The sequence below is a fragment of the Elephas maximus genome, chromosome 9 (assembly GCF_024166365.1).
Source record: "Elephas maximus indicus isolate mEleMax1 chromosome 9, mEleMax1 primary haplotype, whole genome shotgun sequence".
In the NCBI taxonomy this organism is placed as follows: domain Eukaryota; kingdom Metazoa; phylum Chordata; class Mammalia; order Proboscidea; family Elephantidae; genus Elephas; species Elephas maximus.
Window position 1 is genome coordinate 85,308,358 of NC_064827.1, and position 24,896 is coordinate 85,333,253.

The following is a 24,896-nucleotide window of genomic DNA, read 5'->3' on the forward strand; positions in this document are numbered from 1 at the left end:
TATGGCTCTTTGGAGAGGAGGAATGCCCCCGTTTCCCCGGACATTGGGAATGCTGAGCACCAGGCATGCCAGACATTCCACCGGCTAAAAAAAGGGGGGCGGGTGGTATTTCAGGGTTAGCATTACGGGTTCATAAATGCTAGAACTCCTGAGACATAAAGCTTATTCCACTCAACAGTTTCCAAAATTTCCTCTAGGCTCTCCTAGGAGAATTCCATCCTCTTCCATTCTAGGCAGAAGAAGTTAAAATTAGGGCCAGTCCAGCGGGACTGACACGCCAGATGAGGGGAGGCTGTCCCCAGAAATAAGCTGGTTCCCACAGCGGACGGGCGGGGCGGGCGCCTCCAGTCCCAGGCCGGCGGAGGGGCTCCTGGAAAGCCTGCCCCTTCCAAGAGTCTCCAAGGGGCCTGGCCCCAAGCTTTAAAATCCTGAGCTAAGGCGCTGCTTCCCGACCTCTCCTCTCTCAGCCAGCCGTGGGCTGGCTTTTCAAAAGTGTGTGCAGTCGTCTCCTCCCTTCCCAGCCCCATTCTCGCCCAGGACCAGCTGCGAGGCGAGCCGGCTTCAATCGGGACGCGATCTGATCCGGCGCGGCGCTCTCCATTCAGGAACCTTCAGCTTTCCGCGCAGGTCCAGCAGCTTTGCAAAGTTGGGCAGCTCCAAGTGCACGCTTGGCCTGGAACTTCTCCCTCCCCAGTGCCCGGGCGCCCTCGCCTTCCGCGCTCCCTGTCACCAGGAGCAGCCGGTCCCAGCGGGCTAGCAGCGCACCTCTTCGCTGTCGTCTTCCCTGAAGCGCGACCATGCTGTTAAGGGGTGTCCTCCTGGTGTTGCAAGGTAAGGTCTGGACTCGGGTGACCGCCCCTCCCCCCGGGGGGCGCTGTCGCGGCTCGCTCCCGCTCCTGCTGTGCCGGCTGCCCGGCTCGCAGCCCTGGGCCGGGCGATCCCAGCGCGCCTCCTGATCCTCCTCCGCAGCCTCTAACCTCTCTCCCCAAGCCAAGCCTGGGGTGGTGCCGTGGGAGCGCCCGAGTTAGAGAGGGTAGCGCATCACTCTATCATCTTCTCACGCACTCCTTCCCCTACTTTCACCAGACAGTCCCCCCCGGGGCGACCCGAGTTGGCGCAAACACTCCAGGTCAAAGCCGAACTGAAACTCCCTTTGTGCCCCGCAGCCCTTCAGCTTGCAGGAGCCCTGAACCTGCCGGCTGGGTCCTGCGCCTTTGAGGAGAACACTTGCAGCTTTGACTCGGAGTCTGCCTTCCTGCCTTGGATTTTAAATGAGGAAGGTAAGGGGGTTCAGTGGAGAGGGCCCTAAGTGAAATTTTCTTCCTTGCTGGTTGGCTTTTTTCTCATGGGTCCTGTTATCTGGGAGTTAAATCCCCTGTGGAGGAAAAGTGTGAGTCACCATTGATCCTCCAAATCCTGCTGTGCTGCAGGGCATGGCCCGAGGAATACGGGGGAGGCCATCCTTTGTTCACCTGGCCCTGGGTAGAAGCTCTGAGAGTTTGCACTTCACTCCAGCACGCATTCACGGAAGGGAGAAATGGGGCACCGCTAACATTGTCACCCACCAGCTGTGTGCCCCCTTGCAGGCCATCACCCTTTCTGGTCCTCAGCAGACACATTTGTGAGCTGCGAAGGTTGCAAGGCACGGGTGCTCAGACATGGTTTCATAATCCTGCGCTGGGACTCCAGGGCTAAGACTTCACATGCACGCGGGCCTGCCAGTGTTTTTGCTGCATGATTTCATCCTCAAGCTCCTGTTGTAGTATTTATAAGCCAGCACTTGACAAAAGAAGAAACCAAGTTCTTGACCTCGTGCCTGAGTCACTCAGCTGGTGGGTGGCGGTCATTGACTGACTGTTCCTAATTGTTTGGGTTTTGGGAAAAAAGTTTAAGTGTGGGTCTTTGGAAGTGTCTTGTACTTTCATTTATATAGTAAAAGATAAGTGAGTCCTGCGGCACCCAACAGGAGGCATGGGGTATCCTGTCTTTTTTCCTTTCTCTCTTACTTGTGTCATCACCACGTAGAAGCCTGTTGCCCCAGGCCATTCAGCCTCGAAAACAGCCTTCTTTTAAAAACACTGCACCATAAACAACACCAGCTAACCCCCTTCCCCACTCAATTGTCCCCAGGCCCCCAAATCATCAAACCTGGGTCCTTGGAGAAGGGCGGAGCCCCAGAACCCCTGGTTAGGATGTATGAACTATCCCAACAACTTCCTCTGCCAGGGCTTCTGTTTGAGGCTTGCATGCATTCAGTAATCTGAGCCGCACAGGGGGATGACGTTAGCCCCATTTTATGGCAGGGGATCTCAGTCTTAGAATATTCCAATGACTGGTTCATGTCACAGTGTTGCTGCGTGGTCAGCTCTGAGCAGTCTGGTCAGGAAAAGAAAAACGGGGAAACTGGCTTGGTGGTAATCTTGATCTCCAGCAATTGCCAAGTGTTGACTACTAAAGTTTGTTTAGAGATGGCTGGGAAAAAGCACTCCTGATTTAGTATCAGAGAAAATCCGACCTTGCTGATGGCCCTGGGAAAATCTCTTTAATCTCATCACCCCACTCTTTTGTCTGTCAGGGCCGTGTGTGAAGCATTTTGAGAGATAGTTGTACATTGCTCCATGTTGACTGGCTTTTGAGAGCATTATTCTCGAGCACCCAAAAACAAAACCCACTGTCTTCTAGTCGACTGCAGCTCATAGCGACCCCATAGGGTTTCCAAAGTTATAAAACTCTGTGGAAGCAGATTGCCACATCTTTCTCCTGCAGACCCACTGGTGGTTTCGAACTGCTGACCTTTCTGTTGGCAGTCGATGGCTTTAACCACTGCGCTACCAGGGCTCCAAAATTCTCTAGCAAAGTGCTTCTCAATCTTGAGATGCATCAGAATCACCTGGTGGGCTTGTTAAAACACAGATTGCTGGGTCTCACCCCTGGAGTTTCTGACTCAGTGGGTCTGGAGTGGGGCCTGAGAATCTGCATTCTTAACAAGTTCCCAAGTGATGCCAGTGCTGGTGCTGCTGGCCCAAGGACCATACTTTGACAACCTCCGGCCTAGTCTTCCACTTTGTCCTCCAGGCTGTGTGTTTTACACACACACACACACACACACACACACAGAAGCGCGCGCGCCCATGTTGTTGGCTTTGCATCGGACTTAGGCTAGGTGAAGGGGCCTAATGAAAATGAATGCCTCCTTAAATTTTGTGCCCTGAGCACCTTGCTAGCCTCACATGGCCCTGAGAAAAGAAAATTCGTATTAGCCCTTAAACCAGGAACCTTGGTCCCTGAGCACCCACCGCCCCTCTGTGGTCCCCTCACAGTCCACCTCTCCATCAGTGGGCATGCCACAGCCCACTCAGGCCCACAGGAAGTGTTCCCTGCTGAGTTGGCACCTCTGCACCAGAGTGGCAGTTAAACGGGCTGCCCTCAGGGAGAACAGGAAGATGCTTATAGGAAAAGGTGATCATGGTTTACTAGTACAATGGCGGCACTGTTCCTTTACTTTTTGCTTTCATTCAGACTTTTAACAGCCTCTGCTTTCTGGCTCAGGGCTGGGGCTACTGGCTTGGCTGTGGGGAGGTGATTCATTCTCTCAGCACTCCAGGTCGGTGCTGCAAGGCAGTCTTCAGTCCTCAGGTCTAGAGTTTCAAAGGCCAGAACTTGGACATAACAGTCTACTCTGGAAGGGCAGTGAGGTAGGTGTGTGTCTGCTGCTGCAGTGGACTGCTGAGAAGCCGTCACTAAACATTTCCATTATAAACCATTTCCAGGTTGGTAAGAAAAAGTAGATTATGGATAATAAAATTGCCCTGGGCTGAAATTTCACAAGCTGTCCACAAACCTCTCTGTACTTCATCTTGCTTCAGAAACACTTTGAGACTGGTTCTGTCCACCTCTGTGTGTGGGATCCACCATAGAAAGTTGTAGGTTTCGGATACTTTTGCTCTCAAATACTTGAAACCGAAATGGTACTTTCTATATGTCCTTGGTCAGTAGGTTAATTTACAATGCAGAGAGCAATGTGAAGGAATTTAAGGAGGGAAATGAAGCTGCAGATTAGAATTTCATGACAGGAGAATCAAATCTGGAAGTAGCTGCAAAAATCCCCTTATCTCAGAATATCTCCCCAGCTGCCCCAAATTGCATTTGAGGCCCATCACTTTGGTTTATTTAGAGTATTAGGTCTCTAAGCATCTCAGATTACAATTCCAATGTCCCTAGTTCATGGCTGTTAAGTGCTTTTTAAAACATGCTTTATCTCCACTAGGCAAAGAATAGGTACATTTTGACGCGGCAGGTGGGTTGGCTTGGGTGTCAAACCACGATGGAGGGCACCCCCGGGGAAAGGTTGTTGCTGCCAGTAACAGGGTGCTGCACGGTTATCCTGTTTCCCTGAATCTCTCTCTATTTTTTTTTCTTAATATTTTATTGTGTTTTCAGTGGAAGTTTACACAGCAAATTAGGTTCTCATTTAATAATTACTCAGTGGCATTGCTTATGCTTTTTCCTCTGTGCTTTTTATATTCTTATTTTCCCTAATTTTTCAAGGGAAGTGAGATGATGTCAGACTCAAATTTGAACTTACTTCTGAATTTTAGGTTTGAATTAAATCCAGAAAGGGGTCTGTTATATCCTATACAAAATCTTCTTTATTCATTCATTTAACCTATTTAAAAAAAAAAACAAAAAACTTTATTCATTCACAATTCAAAGGATATTGGAGCCCTTTGAACAACGGTCCTCAACTGAAGTCCATTGTTCCATTGGATGTTGGTTGGTTCCATTCCTACCAGGTATGGGAGCTGAAGTCCTTCAGCTGAGGATTCTTGGAGACCATACAGTTGGCCTAGCACTGGGACAGGTCACAATTCAAATTAGCCACATCTGGGTAAATTTTGGCTTCCCTGTATAATTTTTGGACATTGTGCTGTAGCACCTTGAACCTAACCCTCTGAGGAAGTGGTTCAAAGCCCTGAAGGAAGGAGAAGGCTACAGAGAAGAAAAATCCAGGCACTGTTCCTTAATTAGAAGGTGGAACACTAAGCACCTGGGAGAGGAAGGTGGCTGGGGAAATGTGTCAGGTGAAGAGGAGGGGAAAAAGGACATTCGAAGTGCTTGTTGCAGGGAAAGGTGCTTTCCACAACAGTGGGGGGTCAGGGTTTGAGAAATTGCCTAATACAGGAAAAGCTGAATGGCTTGTATATATCCGAGCCAGTGATGGTATCTGAGGCCCTAAATGCAGCCAGGGAAGGCAGGCTACGGGGTTTGGCACGGCCAAGGGGTGGGAGGTTGTGTGGCAGAAGGTACCGAATTCACGTTTAATTACATGAGTGTTATCTCTTCCTGACACCGTCTTTCTTCATCCAAACTTGTTCCTTCTCTTTTAAGGACACTGGCGGTTTCTGGACCTTGTGAGTTTCGGTTCTGCATTCAGTCATGTGCCCGTTATTATTAACAGTGATAAATCCCGCCTGAGTTCCTGAGGCCCAGCTGGAGCTAGCAGTCTGGCCAGGTCCCGGGGCCTCTTGGATCTGTCTTACCTCTGCTTATTGGTGTCTTGGAGCTCTCTGTACAGAAATGTAGCTCCCAAGTGTGGAGAAGCTAGAACCCAACGTAAGCCTGAAGTGTCTCCGGAGACCACTGACTCCAAGGATTTGGTGGTGTTATTCCAGCAGGATCATGTGGCATTCCTGGTGCTGCTCTCGCTACTCCTACTGTCCCATTCAGCATGGCTGTTAAGGGCTGTGCCTCAGGTCAGCCTTGGTTCTGCCCTCGCTCTATCTAGGAGCAAAGATCCTAGAGCTCTGCCTTTGAGGTCATACCGTGCAACCTCCCCCATTTTACAGATTTGCATACTGAGGCCCAGATAGGTTACCAGTCATGGTCACAGCGCAAGTTAGTGGCTGCACTGTGGCAGGGCTTCATCTCCTCGGCTATCCACTTGATTCCAGCCTTGCTGCCTCATTGGTATACTGAATTTTACACAAATAACCCACATGTTCTACGTTTGTTTTGCCAATTGTGCCCTTCCCCTGCGAGGTATTTTCGTAAGCGCGTTATGCCAAATTTTTTTTTATGTGTTGCTGTTTCTGTTTCCACTGGGCTCTGGTCCCTGGAGCTTTCGTGTGTTAGTTAGACTTAATAATCTGTTGGAAACTTTTCAGCAGAAACATGTAGAAGGACATGGGCTCCAAAGGTGCTGTTGGCCTACCACAGCCACAAAAACACGGCGTTTTATGCCACACTGAGCAGTATTTATTCTCTCCTTCAGATGTGCAGGGGTCCTGCCTGCCTGCAATCTTCAGCATATAGAAAAGGGCCTGGCACACAGTAGGTGCTCAATAAATACTTGTTGAATGAATGAATCCAGTATTGGATTATGAAACATTCTTATGCATTTTCCTGTGTGCTCCTGGTTCCTTCTGCCCTCTTCAAAGGTAGTTGTTCTTCTTCTGTGAGTAACAGCTTAAACGTAGTGGTTAAGATGGACCCTGGAGCTGAGCGGCTTGGACTAGAATCCAAACTGTACCCTTTGAGGCTGTGCTGCCTTGGGCAAGTTATTTAACCTGTGCCTTAATTTCTTCTTCTGTAAGATGGAGATAATAAAAGTACTTATTTCATAAGGCTGTTGTGAAGATTAAATACATTAACACATTTAGCACATAGTGAACACTGTATACATATAAACTGCTATTACTAGCCTTCCTCTTACTATTACTCTGACTTGTATTTTATCAAACTTTATTTCTCGTCATTCAGAAGGCTTCCCAACACAGCTTCTGGGTGCTGAGATGAGTGTAATTTCCTTTTGATTGTGGTTTTGCCATTCACTCTTCATTCCAACCAGAGGAAGAACCTTCTTTTTCTTATTGTCTGGTTCTATTTTAAGCATCTGTGAGTCTCTAGGGTTGCCTAACTTCTGTGTGGTTGAGCAGGGTTGGGATGTAAAGTAATAAGACCAAGTTTCACACTTGGCTTATAGTCTCTCCCAGTGGCTTAGACTTCTTCCTCTATAATTTTTTGGTTTTTATCAGGAATGCTTTGTTCCCTTCCCCATCATTCTCCAAGCCCAGCTTGGTGTCCCACAGAGCCGGTGCTTCTGCATCATCCAAGAGCCATCATTGCTGGCACTGGTACCTACTATGAGAGCCCCCCCTCACAAAAAAAACCCAGTCGCCATCAAGTCAGCTCCAATTCATGGCAACCCCATGTATATCAGAGTACAACTGTGATCCATAGGGTTTATAATGGCTGAATTTTCAGAAGTAGATAGCCAGGCCTTTCTTCTGAGTGGACTAGAACCTCCAACCTTTTGGTTAGCAGCCTAGCATGTTAACTATTTATACCACCCAGGGATTCCTATGAGATCCCTAGCCAGACTAATCACTCATCCCTCAAGTTCTTGGCCTCCCTGTCAATCAGTCTGGGTTCCTGAGTTCTCTTGCCTGGCCTCCCTCCATTTGGGACTTCACTGGCCTGGACTGGTCATATCTGCCTGCTCCTCCTTGCCTTAGCTGAATTTTCTGGATGTAGGCACTGCCTGGCCAACCCCCTTCCTCTTGAGGTCAACGCCCAGTCTGGTTCCTCTCCACTCAAATAGGAGTTGCTACCCAGCTCTTGGCATGATCCCCACCAAGGCATGTGGGGATTTTTAGGATGTTTCCCTTCTCATAATTGCAGAAGTCAGCCATGGTCAGATGATGTTAGGAGGGAAAAAGTTTCTTATCATAGGCTTTACACTTTCGTTGCTGTCTTCAAATCTCTTCGCTATGATTACCATGTTTGGTGACTTGCACCCTGGGATGTAGCTTTCATAAGTAGTCCTGGATCTTTAAATAGCAGAACTTCTTTTGTAGGTCACCCCAGCAGCCTACTTCTACTTCTTCTTAAAGAATATTTGGTTTTTAAGAATTTTCAGGAAACCCATTTATGTTATTTGGGGTGATGGGCATCTCAATAGACAGAGTCAGCAGGTAGTTAAATTTCTCTTCGGTATCCTGGCTTTTTGACCCTGATTTTCACATCTGCCAACGATTCCCCACTCTCCCTCAATTTTTCTTATGCCTGCCATAATCAACTCAATCAAATAACTGCATTCGTGCATTCAAGTCTGGGTCCTAGGAGTGTTTAATTATAATATATATATAATGTGTGTGCGTGTGTCGGTGTCAGGAAGAAGACAGTGCTTAACACAGAAGAGTGATTTCCACTGAAGGTACATTTCTAGGTATAAACAGGGAAGGCATTTAGGAGCAAGAAACTTTCGCAGTATGTTGGAAATTTCTGTCTTACGAATGACCCTTTGTTTCACTTATGCCTGTCAACCCTGGCTGGACATTAACGTCACCTAAAAAGGTCTTAAAACATAGCCACGCCCAGGCCCTACCTTCAGAGACTTTTATTTATTTGGCCAGGAACAGGACCAGATTTGGCATTATTAACACACACATGCATTGCCCAGTTGATCCTAGTATGCAGCCAGTGTTGAGGACGTGTATTACGTGACAGCCACGCCCCTATGCCCAGCAGATATCAGAAGGAAGAAATGCCCTCTTGTAAAAACCTTCTCGTGATCACCAGTTGTCCACAGGATAAAGTGAAAACTGCCTAGCTTGGCATTCAAAGCCCTTCCTGATTTGCCCCAAATTATCTTTCTAATCTTTCTAATCCCTAATCTGCTGTTCACTCAACCTGCCCTTTTCTTAGTATTGTCTCCTTACTCTATTTGTGCTATTCTCTACATCTGTATTGCCCTGCTCTTTTTATTCCCTTGCCCCAATGTCTTAGTCATCTAGTGCTGCTATAACAGAAATATCATAAGTGGATGGCTTTAACAAAGAGAAGTTTATTCTCTCACAGTCGAGTAGGCTAGAAGTCCGAATTCAGGGCGCCAGTTCCAGGGGAAGGCTTTCTCTCTGTTGGCTCTGGAGGAAGGTCCTTGTCATCAGCATTCCCTTGGTCTGGCAGCATCTCAGTACAGGAACCTCATGTCTAAAGGATGTGCTCTGCTCCTGGCACTGCTTTTTTGGTGGTATGAAGTCCCCATGTCTGTCTGCTCACTTCTCTCTTCTATATCTCAAAAGAGATTGGCTTAAGACACCATCTAATCTTGTATAGGAAACCCTGGTGGCATAGTGGTTAAGTGCTACAGCTGCTAACCACAGGGTCGGCAGTTCGAATCCACCAGGCGCTCCTTGGAAACTCTATGGGGCAGTTCTATTCTGTCCTATAGGTAGATTCTCATTAATATAATTGCCACTAATCCATCTCATTTCATCATAATGATAGGATCTACAACACATAGGAAAATCACATAAAATGGTGGACAATCACACAATACTGGGGCTCGTGGCCCAGCTAAATTGACAGATATTGGGGGGAGTCACAATTCAATCCATGACACCCATCTTATCCTATATAAATCCTATCCATGCTTTAAGGCCCATCTCTTTCTTGAAGCATTCCCTAGTTTTCCCAGGTGAGGTGAATCTCTCCTTTCCCTCAACTCTCATGGTTCTCATCATTTCCCACCTTGTGAGTCTTCTTGGTGGCTCCTTATCGGTGTCTCCACCCTCCACCCCATCAGGATGTATACCTTTGAGAAAGGGAACCACATCCTCCCCACAACCCCTTACAAATAGTATGTAGTCACAAGTACTTTTGAATTTAATCAATCTCTCAATCCCTTGTTGACACTGATAGAAAAAGAAAACCCATGACACTTTGGTTGTGTTTAATAACCCTTTCTGCCACAGTACTTCAAAGGCTTTGGAGGTGATACTGTCATTTCCAAATACAACAGGGAAGCAGTGTCTCAGCTTGCCTCCCCACTACATGGCCTGTTTCATCCCTGACATGTGCACGGACAAACAGACCCTGGATTACTTGTGCATCAGGGCGGCCTGAGTCCCGTGATCATCTGCCATCACAAACAATCACAAGCAACCTTGAGAGTGACCCTGCTTGATCTGAAAAGTATTTTTGGCAAAAGATGATCGGACTTTGAACTAGTTATTGAGACCTGGTGTTTCTAAGGAACTCAGGTGTGAGACATCGGTGGCATCCACCTTAATGGGAAAAAAGCAGGTAAGGCTATTTGCTCCAGGAGGAAGCTCTTTCATATTAATGTGATTTATTGTGAAGGCAAAGGATTGGGTTTGCGATTCAATGAGATCTGTCAGAATATTTGCTTCCTCTACTTTGTAGGAGATTTATCTGTGTTCTGGGACATTTTGAGACTAAGAATAAGATAATAGGCCACATGAACTAGAGACTTACATCATCCTGAGACCAGAAGAACTAGATGGTGCCTGGCCACAGCTGATGACTGCCTTGACAGGGAGCACAACAGAGAACCCCTGAGGGAGCAGGAGAACAGTGGGATGCAGACCCCAAATTCTCATAAAAAGACCAGGCTTAATGGTCTGACTGAGACTAGAAGAATCCCGGCGGTCATGGTCCCCAGACCTTCTGTTGGCCCAGGACAGGAACCACTCCCGAAGACAACTCATCAGACGTGGAAGGGACTGGACAATGGGTTGGAGAGAGATGCTGATGAAGAGTGAGCTACTTGTATCAGGTGGACACTTCAGACTGTGTTGGCATCTCCTGTCTGGAGGGGAGAAGGGAGGGTAGAGAGGGTTAGAAACTGGCAAAACGGTCATGAAAGGAGAGACTGGAAGGAGGGAGAGGGCTGACCAATTAGGGGGAGAGTAAATGGGAGTATGTAGTAAGGTGTATATAAGCTTATATGTGACAGACTGACTTGATTTGTAAACTTTCACTTAAAGCACAATAAAAATTAAAAAAAAAAGAATAAGATTATAAAATATACCAATGACATCATACTGTAACTTCATGGTATCATGAGTGAATAGACATTTTACAGAAAATGCTGTTAAAGAATATTTATTTATCCAATCAGTAAGCATTTCAGTGCCCACTATCCATCAGCCACTGTATTAATATTTGGATTACGTAGACCAGTTAGTCATGGTCCCTGCACTTGGTGGCAGCCATGGACCAGTAGGAGAAGACACAAATCCCTAATTAAGTAAAAAGAGTTGTGGACTCATCAAGGCTCTTCATTGCAAGCAGCATAAATGGACTCTGTTGAAATTAAGCAGAAAAGGAGCTCATAAGAAAAAATCTAGAGAACTATATTTGGGCAAGAACAAAGGGATTCAAGGCACAGGCAAGATCCTTCTAGAAGAACCATTTGTGTGAATGCCTCTAGTGACTTTCTCACTCAACATTTTTAATTGTACTGCTGTACTCTGCCTGATGTCCTGTAGATAATGAGTAGTGATGGAGCCTGCTATTCATAGTCTGGTAGCTATGAGGAGGGTAATTTGAGGGAGATAAGTTTAGCAGTAGGAAAGCTGGTTGGGGTGTGGATCCAGTGGTCCAGGCGAGAGATGATGAGGGTCTGAATTAGGGCAGCTGTAATAAGGGTAAAAGGAAGTCAGTAAATAAAACACAATTGAATTGGCACTGAATTAAATTGGTGGAACTTCATGATTAATTGGGTGGGAGTAAGCCAGAGGACAGTGGCACCCAGATTTCTAATTTGGGCAGTTCTTTGGTTGGAGGTACCAGCAATTGAGGGAGTTTTAAAGAGGAACATCACGTTTCAGGTAGAAGAAGATGTATTTAATTCTGAGCTGCCTGTGAAACATGCAGGTGGAGGGGTCCAGCAGGCCTCTGGTGGAAGAATCTGAAATTCAAGTGCAGCCTGGGCAGAACTACGTCTGTGAGAACCTTCAGCATCAAGATGGTGAACAGAAAAGAGACCATGCAAGAAGAGTATATAAAGTGATACCAGTAGGAGGTGGAAGACAGAGCCTTCAACTCACTTTTAAGGATTGAGCAGAGAAAGGGAGTGGAGCCATGAACATCCAGAAGTAAATAGACATGTATAAAGAAAATTAGGGAAGAGTAGGGTCACAGAAGCCAAAGGAGTAAGAAGTACCAAAAGGAGGATGTGACCAACAGGGCCTGATCCAGCAGAGAGTGCAGGTACAGTATGACTTGTCCATTGGAATGGACAACCAGGAGGTCACTGTGGCTTGAAGGAGCAGCACGATGAGGGCAGAACCAGAATGGCCTCATAGAAGAATAAATGGGAAATGTAGACAGTTCCTAAACGTTTCTCAGCAAAGAAATTTGGATATGAAATGAGAGCAGTTCACTCACACTTACAGAGAAACATGAGATGAAAGTTTTTTCCTTGGTTTTAGGGAGGGGAGACTTGAGTTTGCTTAGGAGTGAAGGGAAGGAACCATAAAGAAAGAATATTCGGGAGATGGGGGCTTTCCTTATACAAGCTCGAAATGTCAGATAATTCAGAATTCTAAAGAACGTTAGAATCTCATTCATCCATTTAATTCAAGAGCCCTCTACTGAGTGGCTCAAGGACACTTGAGTGTCAGCTTCACTGTACTGTAAACACAGTGGATGTAGGAGCTTGGGCTAAATCTGCAGGAACTGTGATGTGTCCTAGAATCTGCTTGTTTAAAGACAACCCCTTTGTAAGCTACACAGAATGTTTTACCCAGAAAGGAACTTTAATGGCATAGCATATTCTATTTCTGCTATAGGAGCAGTTCCCAATAAGAAGTACGAAGTGAAACCTGATGGAATCATCACACAATAGCTTCCTACACAGTCAGGGTCTGGGTTTAATAGTATGTAAAACCACATCTATTGTTATCATCTTTAATCTTCACAACAGTCCTGAGAGTGGTTATTGTCAGCATTTTAGGGATGAGACACAGACAGATTAAGATAATATGCCCCAAGCAACGCAGTGGGAGAGTGGGAGAGTCCGGATATCAACCCAAGCCCACCTGGCTCCAAAGGCTGTGAGCTTCACTTGGCCCCAGGCTGCCTCCCACCAGAGTGAGTAGAATGACACCTTTGTCCTTACAGGGGTCAACACAAAGGCAGACAGACCTGCAAGGTTTATGCTTTTCTAGGGATAGTGCGAGGCATGGGTGGTTCAGTGGTAGAATTCTCCTCTTCTGTGTGAGAGACGCGGGTTCGATTCCAGCCCGTGCACCTCATGTGCAGCCACCACCCATCTGTCAGTGGAGGCTTGCATGTTGCTATGATGCTGAACAGGTTTCAGCAGAGCTTCCAGACTAAGATGGACTGGGAAGAAAGGCCTGGTGATCTCCTTCTGAAAAGCAACCAGTGAAAACCCTACAGATCACAACAGTCCAATCAGCAACGGATCATGGGGGTGGCACAGGACTGGGCAGTGTTTTGTTCTGTTGTGCATGAGGTCCCCATGAGTTGGGCAGCTAACAACAACAACAGTGGGGATAGTGGGCTGAAGGAAAACCTCTGCAAAATATTGCTGAGAACCCTCCATTCCAACTCCTTCCCCTGAATTTTCTAGGCCCCGGCTCCAACCAGCATGCCTGCCATGCTGTGGTGAGCACTCAGAAGGTACTCTCAAGCAGTGATAGGGAAATACAATTTTACTTATTTTTTCCATAACAGACTAAAGTGTACTCTTGGAGCCATTTGAAGGATGGAATTATTCTCTTCTTGGTACTCATAATAATCTTGGGAGAAAACTTCAGGGAAAATTTACAGCTTGCCCTAAAATACTTTGGCAGTCTTAGGGAATAATCCTAAACTTCAAATGCATCTATTCCTACTGCGCAAGAATTAAAAGAGCACACAGATAAGTGTGTTTCTGGAAGCTGGTTGCACTACTAGGCAAGCATTTTCGTACTTATTCATTCTATTGCTCTGAACAGAATGGCAATGTTGCTCTATACAGCCATGTGAGATATAACTTAGCTAGATGTTTACAGAAATTTCCAGTCCTTATTTGAAAAACTTTTGCCTCACTGCCAAGGAGAGCTGAAGTGTTATTTGGGGCCATGCTTATAATGAAGATGACTTTAATATGTTTTAACTTCACTGAACATTTGCCTCCTTTGCTTACCAATATTTTAAGACTACAACCATCTAGTCTGAAGCTACAATTTAAGATGTTTTCTTTTTTAAGCACTTTCTTCTATTTTTATGACTTTATGAAAATGGATAATATAGTAGACTTAGAGAATTTTCTTTTGAAGTGTGTTTTGACCCTGCACCAGCCAGTTTTAAAGTATAAGCTACAGTCCTTCTGGTTTTCCATTACAAACCCTGAAAATTCAGAATAAGCATCTGAAATCACACCCTTCTTTCCGAAAACATTTTCCTTTTCTTACAATTCTCATGAGGAAATTGCGAGTTAAACCTTAGTATCTTTTTTTTTTAAGAATCATCACTGAAGATCAGTGCCTTTTTGAACTCATGTTTGATACATAGGAAAAACTGGAAAAAACTAATACATGCTAGGTGTCTTCTAGCTTAGTTTTGAGAGGGCTCCAGAAAATTCTGAGCCCTATAATTCTTCATCACTAGCTTTGCAGATCGTCATCTTTGTTGAATACTTACAGACTGCCTACACATGGTTCTACTCGGGGTATTGTATAATACATGGGAAATGATGTTGGCGATATAGCGAAAGGCACATAGTAGTGGCATAAGGCAAGCTTCATGTTTAACCTTCTCCTTATAGACTAGGATTTATTTACTTTACAGACAGATATACTTTAAAGGAAATTTAGTTAGCTGCAGAGCATAAATGCCAGCCTTTTAGATGTTCCATTTAAAGAATATATCGATAATTACCAACGAAGTCTTAATTTCTGCCGTGGTCAAGTTTGATCCAGGTGGCCTCTTGTTTGTCGGGTATGCTATTAAGCTTCTTTTGAGAGAGGAGGACAAGGGTGGCTTAATTGTATTACAGCTGAAAACGGACAACTAAGCTACCACGGAAATTTCTCTGTCCCTCAAGCCTCTTGCCTCTCTACAAATTCAGCTACTTACAATGAAAATTGCTGAAAGATGGAAAGGGTACAAAATGGTTTATATTTTTAATTAACCCCTTTCATTTGTCATTCCGGTTGTCAGGGAGTCATTCATAATTTTGTTTATGTGTTCTTGTTATAAAATAAGTTTGGGCACACTTGTGAGCAAGCTGCTATTGAGCATAATATTGGCCTAGTAGTCTAAGAATTCATAGAAAATTAATGGGTCTTGGAAAAGTAGATAATATTCGCCTTCATTCTATCCAAATGTGCAGGCAATCCCAGTCATTCAGAAAAGGTGCTGAGTGCTGGGTTTGAAACTCAACTTATTTAAGAACTTTTCCTTGGAAACATCGGACAAAGGAAAAAAGCCTGAAGAGTGAACTGCAGGAATTCAGAATTTCAGTCTCCTTCTAGCCTTGCTCACCAACCACCAGATGCCTTGCAGAATGAGTTACCATCAAGGTACCCTCAACTGGGAATTGAGAATGATGCCTGGCATGTTTTGTTTAAGTATTTTGAGAATAGACACCCCAATTTTTAAAAAAATTTTTATCGTTAGATCTCATTTCAAACTTACTAAGACAAAGTCCAAGACCAAAATAGTGTTTACGAGCACATACTGAGCTGGGTGAGGGTGCTGACACTGAACCAGAAAAATAAATAGTAACAATCATTGTGCTTAATGCTTATTGGGCAATTATCATAGGCACTGTACTAAGTGCTTTACATCATCATTTCATTTAATTCTTCCGGTGACCCAATGAGAAAAGTACTCTTTACAGATACAGAAACTGGGGTTTAGAGAGTTTGTTTAAACATTCCCAAAGTCATGAAGCAAGTAACTTGTGGTGCCTGGCTTTTAACCAGGGTTTGTCTCCAAAGAACATAACTACTCTGCTGTTTTCCTTCCCTGTTCAGGCTATCCCTTCACATGGGATCTCAGAGAATCTTTGTAATAGAAATAATAATAATAAAACCAAACCCGTTGCTGTTGAGTCGATTCTGACTCATGGTGTGTCAGGGTAGAACTGTGCTCCATAAGGTTTCCTGTGGCTGTGATCTTTCATAAGCAGATCACCGTGTCTTTCTTCTGTAGCACCACTGGGTAGATTCGAACCACTAACCATTCAGTTAGTAACTGAGAGAAAACCATTTGCACCACCCAGGGACCTGGGTAATTGAGTGACTTCTCTGGTTCATGTACTGTTCTAAGTGTTTTATGTTATTAACTAATTTAATCATCCCAACAGGCCAGTGAGTTGGATACTATTTTTGACCCCATTTTATGGCTGAGAAAGTTGAGGCATATGGAGGTATTATAAATTGCAGGTCAAAGAGCCATATTTTGCAACAAGTTTTCTGTCTCCAGCATCCGTGTTCTATGGAGGATATAACAATACCCATTGGGTTTTTTGGGAAAACTTTGTAATGTTCTTTTTTTCCTACCACACTTTGAGGCAAGGGGCTTTTCTATTTCACCTTCTGATGTGAGGAACTAAGGGAACCATGTTAGGGTATTAATTTTAGATTCCCCCATACACAGAGGCCCTATCATCAAATGAGTTCTAATTTCAAGAAATTTTAAATTGATCCTTTCCTTTAAAAATGGTCCAGGGCCTTGGGACAACAGAAAAATTCTCTGCTTGGTTCCAAGTTATAAATGAGATTAACTTGGGAACTCCTGCGAGAGTCTCGCGCTCAAAGGATCCCCATGACTACCCAGCAATCTCTGGACAAATTCCAGTATAGCTTATGTTCCTTGATAATCTTGATGGTCTTGTTTTGAAAATGAGTCAAGCATCCTCATGCACAAAACAGGAAAAATGTAATATTTGCCTGCTTGGGTTATGCAAAAAAAATTAGGAACTCAAACTGGTAAAGATATAAGCAGAAGACACCAAACAAGCTGAAGGACAACAACATCCTTAGACCCTGAGATAAAACCAATATTTCTTTCTGTCTTCTCATCCTATAATGGGCAATGTCTTTTGAGCCATGGGATATCAACATGCATTGTCTCAATTAATTCTTACAATGACTCAGTGAGAAAGGTACTCTTTATGGATGAAGAAACTGGGCTTTCAAGACTTTGTTTCAACATTTCCAAAGTTCATTTCCATGGAATATGAACATGTATTTTAAGAAACCAAAGACTAATAAGGGCCTATGATCTATTATGGGGCCCTGGTGGCACAGTGGTTAAGAGCTCGGCTGCTAACCAAAAGGTCGGCAATTTGAATCCACCAGCTGCTCCTTAGAAACCCTATGGGGCAGTTCTACTCTGTCATATCAGATAGCTATGAGTTGGAATCAACTCAACAGCAAACGGCTTGGTTTGTTGATATGGTCTATTATTCAGTGGGTATCTTTAGTTTAATTTTATTCATTTAACATTTGCCTACCTGTGCTGGGTATTGAGGGTAACAATGGTGAGTAATGGTGCTTGCCCTCGAGGAGCTGCCAATCTAGCAGAAAAAATAAATGTATGAGCAGTAATGTTTCATTTAAGACATTGAGATCAGTATCGTGCAAGGAAAATGTATAGGGTCCTGGGCATTCAGAGGTTAATGAGAACTTGCTCAAGGATGGGGGACAGATGGGTAAGAGGGGGCCACTTGGTGGTCCTTAGAACACAGGTAGCATCTGACCAAGAGGATATGGCTCTTAGGACATGTCAATTGTTGGGAACAGTATGCGCCAAGGCAGGAGGTGGGAGAACAAGGGGCCTTGTGTGGAAGGAGCATAAAATCTTTTTCTGCAGGTGCATTGGGTACATGAAGGAAATATTACATAAATAAAACCAGTATTTGTCACTTCACCTCAGGTCACGCCCCATACACATCATAACCAGAGAGCTCCCAGAGTTTGCAGCCATCACTAACACTGAGGAGAGTTGTACAGTAGCACCTCTACACTACACAGTCATCTATGCAGTGGAACTGCTATTTCCCAGGCTTAGAGATGATTGTTGTTGTTAGGTGCCCTAGAATCGGTTCCAACTCACAGCAACCCCATGTATACTGCTATGAACGAAAACCGCTCAGTCCTGAGCCATCCTCACAATCGTTGCTATGTTTAAACCCATTGTTACAGCCACTGTGTCAATCCATGTCGTTGAAAGCCTTCTTCTTTTTCACTGACCCTCTACTTTACCAAGCATGATGTCCTTCTCCAGAGATTGGCCCCTCCTGATAACATGCCCAAAGTAAGGAAGACAAAGTCTCACCTTCCTCACTTCTAAGGAGCATTCTGGCTGTAATTCTTCCAACACAGATTTGTTCATTCTTTTGGCAATCCATGGTATATTCAATATTCTTCACCAACACCATAATGAATTTTGACTAAATAAAAATAAAATCATGAGTAGCCAGCAATGAGGGCCTTAGACAGTTGAGCAGTGGTTTTGTATTTGTCTACTTAAATGCAATGGCCTGACAGACACTCTGCTGAGAGGATCATTACTCAGCTCCTAAGTGATCAGTCTGTTGCTGGTCTCACTGTAATAATATAGTAAGGAAAACTGCATGTCATTCAGACCTTCAGCCATGATATAAAGATCATTAGTTACTATGTTGCAGATACCACACCCATATTATCTCTAAACATCATTTTAACCTTTTCCAATCAGTGTAGCTATCTCCATTTTAAAGATGAAGCAACTAGACTCAGTGAGGTTATTCAGCTTGCCCCAGGCCACACATCTGGGGCAGGGGTTGAACCTCAGGTCTGTCTGCTCCAAAACCAGAGCCTGCTCCAGTGTCTCTGCACTGGGTGTTCAGCACTGGGTTTGATGCTGAAGGGGCTTCCAAAGAAATCCAATATTTTTGCCTTCTAGGAGTTAATATGATTCCAACCTCTCATTTGTTGGGACTCCCTGGGGGCTGCAAATGGGGTTGGCTGCTAACCAAAAGGTTGGCATTTCAAATCTAGCCAAAACCACCTTGGAAGAAAGACCTGGTGATGTACTTCTGAAAACTCAGCCAACTGAAAACCCTATGGAGCACAGTTCTACTCTAACACACTTGGGGTCACCATGAGTCTGAGTCAACTCTATGGCAACTTGATTAGTGGTTGGTTCTTCCCAAACCAGCCTCTTCATAGCTTTACCTTTGCCTGGAGTCATCATCCATCACAAACATCTCTCACAAACTCCTTGAAGGAAGGGATTTCTTTATTTCCCCAGCACTTGGCCTTGTGATGTTTCTTCACACCTGGCATTTAGAAAGGGCTTAAGAGGTAGGCAGGGCCAAGATGGTGGAGTAGTCAGGTGCTTCCGGTGATCCCTTTTACAATAAAGACCCCCAAAAAACAAGTGAAGTGATTATATATGTGACAAGCTAGGAGCCCTAAATATCAAAGACAAAGTTAGAAAATGGGCTGAGCAGCAGGGGGAGGGAGAGACAGTTCAGAAGTGGCGAGGAGTTGCTGGACCAGAATCGCCAGGAACCCTCAGACACCATTCCCTGGAGTGACCACAGCACGGCTGGAGGTAGCGTTCCAGGCATGGCTTCCTCAGGGATAGACAGAGAGCTGCACAACCTATTCACACCTCTGGAGCCAGAGAATAACAGCGCTTTCAGCAAAAGCTAAGTACTTGCATTTATTTTACCAGCTCACAGCCCCCAAGCTGGCTTTAGTGGCTGTCGATTTCCCTGGGCCTGAGATAGGTTCTGCTGTGTATCCTGAGCCATTCTCCCAGCCTTGGAGAAGGAATAAATTCACAATTTGGGGAAAAGATAATCTGCCAGCTCCACTAAGCTGGGGAGCTCAGGACAGAAGCAGCTCCTGTCTGGACACAAAGGATCCACTGACTTTGAATACTTTTCCCCCCTGCATGGACCTGTGTGGGCCTATTTCAGGAGAATAGGCCCTTGTTGGCAGACTGCAACTGTTTCAGCTGTGCCATGGAGAGGTGGGTGTTTGATGTTTGACACCGCTTTGCCTATTAAACAGGATCTTCACCTACCCACCTCAGGTGCCTAAGGACTGGTAGCTCAACTCAGGTCACCCAGCCACCTGTGACAGGGGTCCAGGGATAACTGGTACCTTCCAGTCCTTACAACCAAAAGAATTGGGTGCCCATGGTCCATCTGCAGAACCCACCCACCTGTACACTCTAGGGGACAGGGATGCACTTTCCTCACAGACACTCAGAGGATGGTTGTCAGCCCCCTGCCTTGTTCAGAGCATGACCCCCTGTTGCAACCAGATACCTGTACCTACACCAGTCACCCCTGCCCATCTAAGACTGTAAGACAGAGCCTGTACCACACACTTGATGGCCAACTACCTGGACACCTGAGCTGAATCCATACAAGAAAAGTGAATGCAGTCCTAGGCTCATATACCTGGTAACAGCTGTAGCCATCTGGTGACAGGACATTAGAGCTTCAAAGGTGAAAATAATCAAGCTAGCTCACTCAAGCAGCTTATTTGGGCACATCAAAACAACATAAAGCAAGAAGTTAGGATACAGTAAGCAAACAAAATAAACTAATACAATAACTTATAGATGGTTCAGGGAAAACAGTCAATATCAAATCACATAAAGAAGCCTACCATGATCACTACAACAAGCTCTCAAAGAATCAAGGAATCTTCCAAATGAAGGTGTATTCCTGGAATTACCAGATGCAGAATACAAAAGATTAATGTACAGAACTCTCTTCAAGACATCAGGAATGAGATCAGGAAGGAGATCAGGCAATACGCAGAACAAGCCAAGGAACACACAGACAAAGCAACTGGAGAAATTAAAAAGGTTATTCAAGAACATAATGAAAAACTTATAAAGCTGCAAGAATCCATAGAGAGACAGCAATCAGAAATTCAGAAGATTAACAATAAAATTACAGAATTAGACAACTCAGTAGAAAGTCAGAGGAGTAGAATTAAGGAATTGAAAGCAGAATTAGTGAGATTGAAGATAAAACACTTGGTGCCAATATATTCAAAGAAAAATCAGATAAAAGAATTAAAAAAAAAATGAAGAAACCCTAAGAATCATGTGGGACTTCATCAAGAGAAATAATCTATGAGGATTGGAGTACCAGAACAGGGAGGGATAACAGAAAATATGGAGAGAATTGCTGAAGATTTGTTGGCAGAAAACTTCCCTGATATCGTGAAAGATGAGAAGATATCTATCCAAAATGCTCATCGAACTCCACATAAGGTAGATCTCAAAAGAAAGTCACCAAGACATAGTATAATCAAACTTACCAAAACCATAGAAAGGGCTTAAGAGCTCGACTGATAAACAAATGGTTGGTAGTTCCAATCCACCAGCCACTTCTTAGAAACCCTGTGGGACAGTGCTACTCTGTCCTTTAGGGTCGGTATGAGTCAGAACCAACTCGACAGCAACAGGTTTGGTTTTTGGTCTTATTGAACTGAACTGAACTCGTCTTCTTCCCTCCCTTTCTGTTAAGCTAGCATTTGCATGATCCCTTCCTTCTCCTCTTTCCTCCTCCCAGTCCTTTTTGACTTGCTCTTCCAAGCCTAGAACAAATTCTTTCCTCATTTATTCAGGGAACCTCATGCCATTATCACAAAACTGATGTCATGTCCCACTTCCCAAAGTCAGTTTCCATGAAGTAGACATGGAGAGAAAGACTCTACCACTACATTCAGTTCTTTCTGGCCTCAGTCTTTGAAGAATAGACTTTTGCATCCTTTTTCCAAGGACGGTGTGACGACTGATGGAACTATTAGTAGAAGAGGTACTAATGAACCTGCGATCAAAGGTTATGTCCCTGTGAAACCTGCACTGTCACATGCAAATATTCACTTCACAAGATCCATTAACTGGAGCTCAATACATCTTGATTCATTGATAAAAGAAACAGGGTGTGCAATAGAGCTGTGTTCTATGCCTGGAGCTCTCTTCTGCCAGACCCTCCCCTGGCAGTCTCCTTCTCATCGTTCAGGCCTCAGCTGAAATATTACCTCCTTCCCTGACCACCCTAGCTCTGGTTTGATCTTCTTCCAGGTCACTACCGCATTGCCTGATTTTAATTCCCTCTCTAAAAAACAAAAAGCAAAAGCAGTTGCCATCAAGTCAGTGCCACCAAGTCAACTCATGGGGTGACCCCCTCTGTGTTAGAGTAGGGTTTTTGAGTGACTGAGTTTTCAGAAGTAGACCAGTAGGCCTTCTGAGGTGCTCCTGGGTAGACTGGAACCTCCAACCTGTTGGTAAGCAGCTGAGCACATTAACTGTTTGCGTCACCCAAGGACTCCAAATTCTCTCTATAGCTTTCTGCTATCTTTCTTAGTTAATTATTTGTTTATTAATAGTCTGCCAACCATGTTGAACTGTAAGCTTTGTGAGAACAAGGAACTGTCTGACTCATCACTGCAGATTCTCTATGCCCAGCACAGTGTCCTGGTACCTAAAAGACACTCAGTGAATGTTTGCTGCATGAATGCATCTTAATCCCTGTGGTAATCCAGTCTTAAAAATGTATGAAGGCCAGTCTTGACATGTTGTCAAGACTTGTTGGATGAAAATACCAGATGAGCTTGGCCATCATAGAGGCGTTCTGCATAAGTGATGTGTTTCCCTCAAGGAAGAATCTGGGTAGAAACACTGAATAGAAAATGTGAATGTTTTCAGCTATGCATTGGTGCTGCTGTGGTGCCACCAGCTCTCCCTTTGTCTGCTGGTTTGAGTGCATGTTTTGCTGGAAAACAGAGATTTATTACCCAGCAACGGGATACTGTTTTCTTTGTCTGACAAATGCAGAAAGCAATTCCTGCAGCAAAGAAATGAAATGCTAACCCTGAATAAGAAGCTGTGTGTGTGTGTGTGTGTGTGTGTGTGTGTGTGTGTGTGTGTGTGTGTGTGTGTGTGTGTGTGTGTGTGTGTGTGTGTGAAGAATAAATCCTTAGCTAGTCTGTGATAGGAGAATGATTTTTCAGAAAACTGGCTAGGTTCTTTTTCCCAGTCCTGGATGTGTATCAATGGCTCAAATAAACATTGTACTTCTCTTCCCCCAAGAAAAGGCAAACTGATGCCTGAAGTCCATCACTGTAATCAAACTCCAGATCAGGTAGAAAGCATTCTCCCTTATCATCACAAATTTTTCTTTTAGGATCCCAATGACACAGAACTCAGTGTGGAGCCCTTGGAGCAGTTTGAAAAGTAATTGCCAAATAATTGATTTGAGTGGCTGGTCACGTTCCTCGTACATCCTTGTAAAATTGCACACAGTGTGTTGCATTTCTGCACCCTTCTCTCTATGGAAGTACGGAATGACCAATATCAAAATGGAGATTTATTTTTTATTTTTACTTTATTTTTTTATGCTTTAAGTGAAAGGTTACAAATCAAGTCAGTCTCTCATACAAATATTCATATACACCTTGTTATATACTCCTAGTTGCTCTCCCCATAATGAGACAGCACACTCCTTGTCTCCACCCTGTATTCCCGTGTCCATTCAGCCAGCTTCTGTCCTCCTCTGCCTTCTCATCTCCCCTCCAGACAGGAGCTGCCCACATAGTCTCATGTGTCTACATGAGCCAAGAAGCTCACTCCTCACCAGTATCATTTTCTATCTTATAGTCCAGTCCAATTCCTATCTGGAGAGGTCTGGTTACAGTCTTGGGCTAACAGAAGGTCTAGGGACCATGACCTCTGGGGTCCTTCTAGTCTCAGTCAGACCATTAAGTCTGGTCTTTTTACAAGAATTTGAGGTCTGCATCTCACTGCTCTCCTGCTCCCTCAGGGGTTCTCTGTTGTGTCTGTCAGTACAGTCATCGGTTGTAGCGGGGCAACATCTAGTTCTTCTGGTCTCGGGCTGATGTATGTGGGTGTTTCTGTCTCTTGGGCTCATAATTACCTTGTGTCCTTGGTGTTCTTCATTCTCCTTTGCTCCAGGTGAGTTGAGACCAATCGATGCATTTTAGATGGCTGCTTGCTAGCGTTTAAGACCCCAGATGCCATTCACCAAAGTGGGATGCAGAATGTTTTCCTAATAGACAAAATGGAGATTTTTAATAATGGAGTTCCCCCAGGTCCACTTAAATAGAGCTACGATGACTAATAACTGCCATTAATCATGTGCCTTTAAGTGCTCGACACACTTTACCTCTTTTCAGGACGAAACCACCCTGAGGTGTGTTACATTCTCTAGTTCACAAATGAGGAAATGTAAGTCTCTAGTAGTTAAATGGTCTGACTGATGTCACATGCTAGCAGTAGCAGAGCTGGGAGGTAGAAGCCTGTCATGATATCTATCCTGCCTCATTACTACCAAAGCCCTATCATTATTTTTGAGCCTCCCTTAAGGCACTTATCACTCTGCCATCTTATTGGCCTTACTTAAGAACACATCTTTTCGCTCTTACTAGGCTATGATTCTAGAAGCTAGCATCTATGTCTCTTCCATCTCCTAATTCCCTATATGCCTTAACAAAATGCGTTGTGCATAATGAACCAGGGCTGGAACTAGGCTGAAGTAGGTGAGGGTGTGAATGTAAGAGGGTGCAAAAAACTTGGTAATAAAGATAAATTGTATTTTGATGGGCTATTTTAAAACATCAAAATTAATGTGAAAAATCCTTGATAAACAAAACACCAACATTTTAAGTAAAGACAGGATTCAACCCTGTACTTGGTCTTCCTTGCCTTATCCTAGTCCTAGCTTTGTAAGAAGCAACGAAAACTTGTTGAATGAATGTATTGTACAGTTGGTGTGTGGTTCACGACAGCTAAATGGACAGTTAATGATCTAGTGAAATGTTACCATTCAAAACTCATTGATGAATTAGATGGACTTAAGTCCTTGGCCTTTCCTGCCACCCGTCTGTTCACAAAGATGTTGACTCAGCTGTAAGGGTCAACCCCGAGCCTAGAAGAGCTGCCAGAGTTCACCTTCCCTCCTAGCCTAAGCTGCAGACTTCCCAATGGGGGAGCTTTCTTAGCAGAAGTTTAAATCTAAATAAGAAAATAGCACTTGATTGTCTAAGACTCCGAAGTTCCTGGAATTGCTTTTTAGTTTTGTTATTTTTCCCCTT

The 24,896-nt window shown here is 44.4% G+C and overlaps 1 protein-coding gene across 2 annotated transcripts in view; it reads left to right on the top strand.

Annotated features, from left to right (window-relative positions):
- The first annotated feature begins 222 nt into the window (after nt 1-222).
- MAMDC2 (MAM domain containing 2) overlaps nt 223-24,896 on the top strand; it is a 164,098-nt gene continuing 139,424 nt past the window's right edge. The window contains exons 1-2 of one of the 2 annotated variants that reach the window (XM_049895523.1): nt 223-831; nt 1,167-1,280. In XM_049895523.1, the coding sequence (XP_049751480.1) occupies nt 798-831; nt 1,167-1,280 (148 nt within the window). In that variant the 5' untranslated portion in view covers nt 223-797. The remainder of the gene's footprint in view (nt 832-1,166; nt 1,281-24,896) is intronic. The other variant, XM_049895522.1, reaches the window with a different exon arrangement.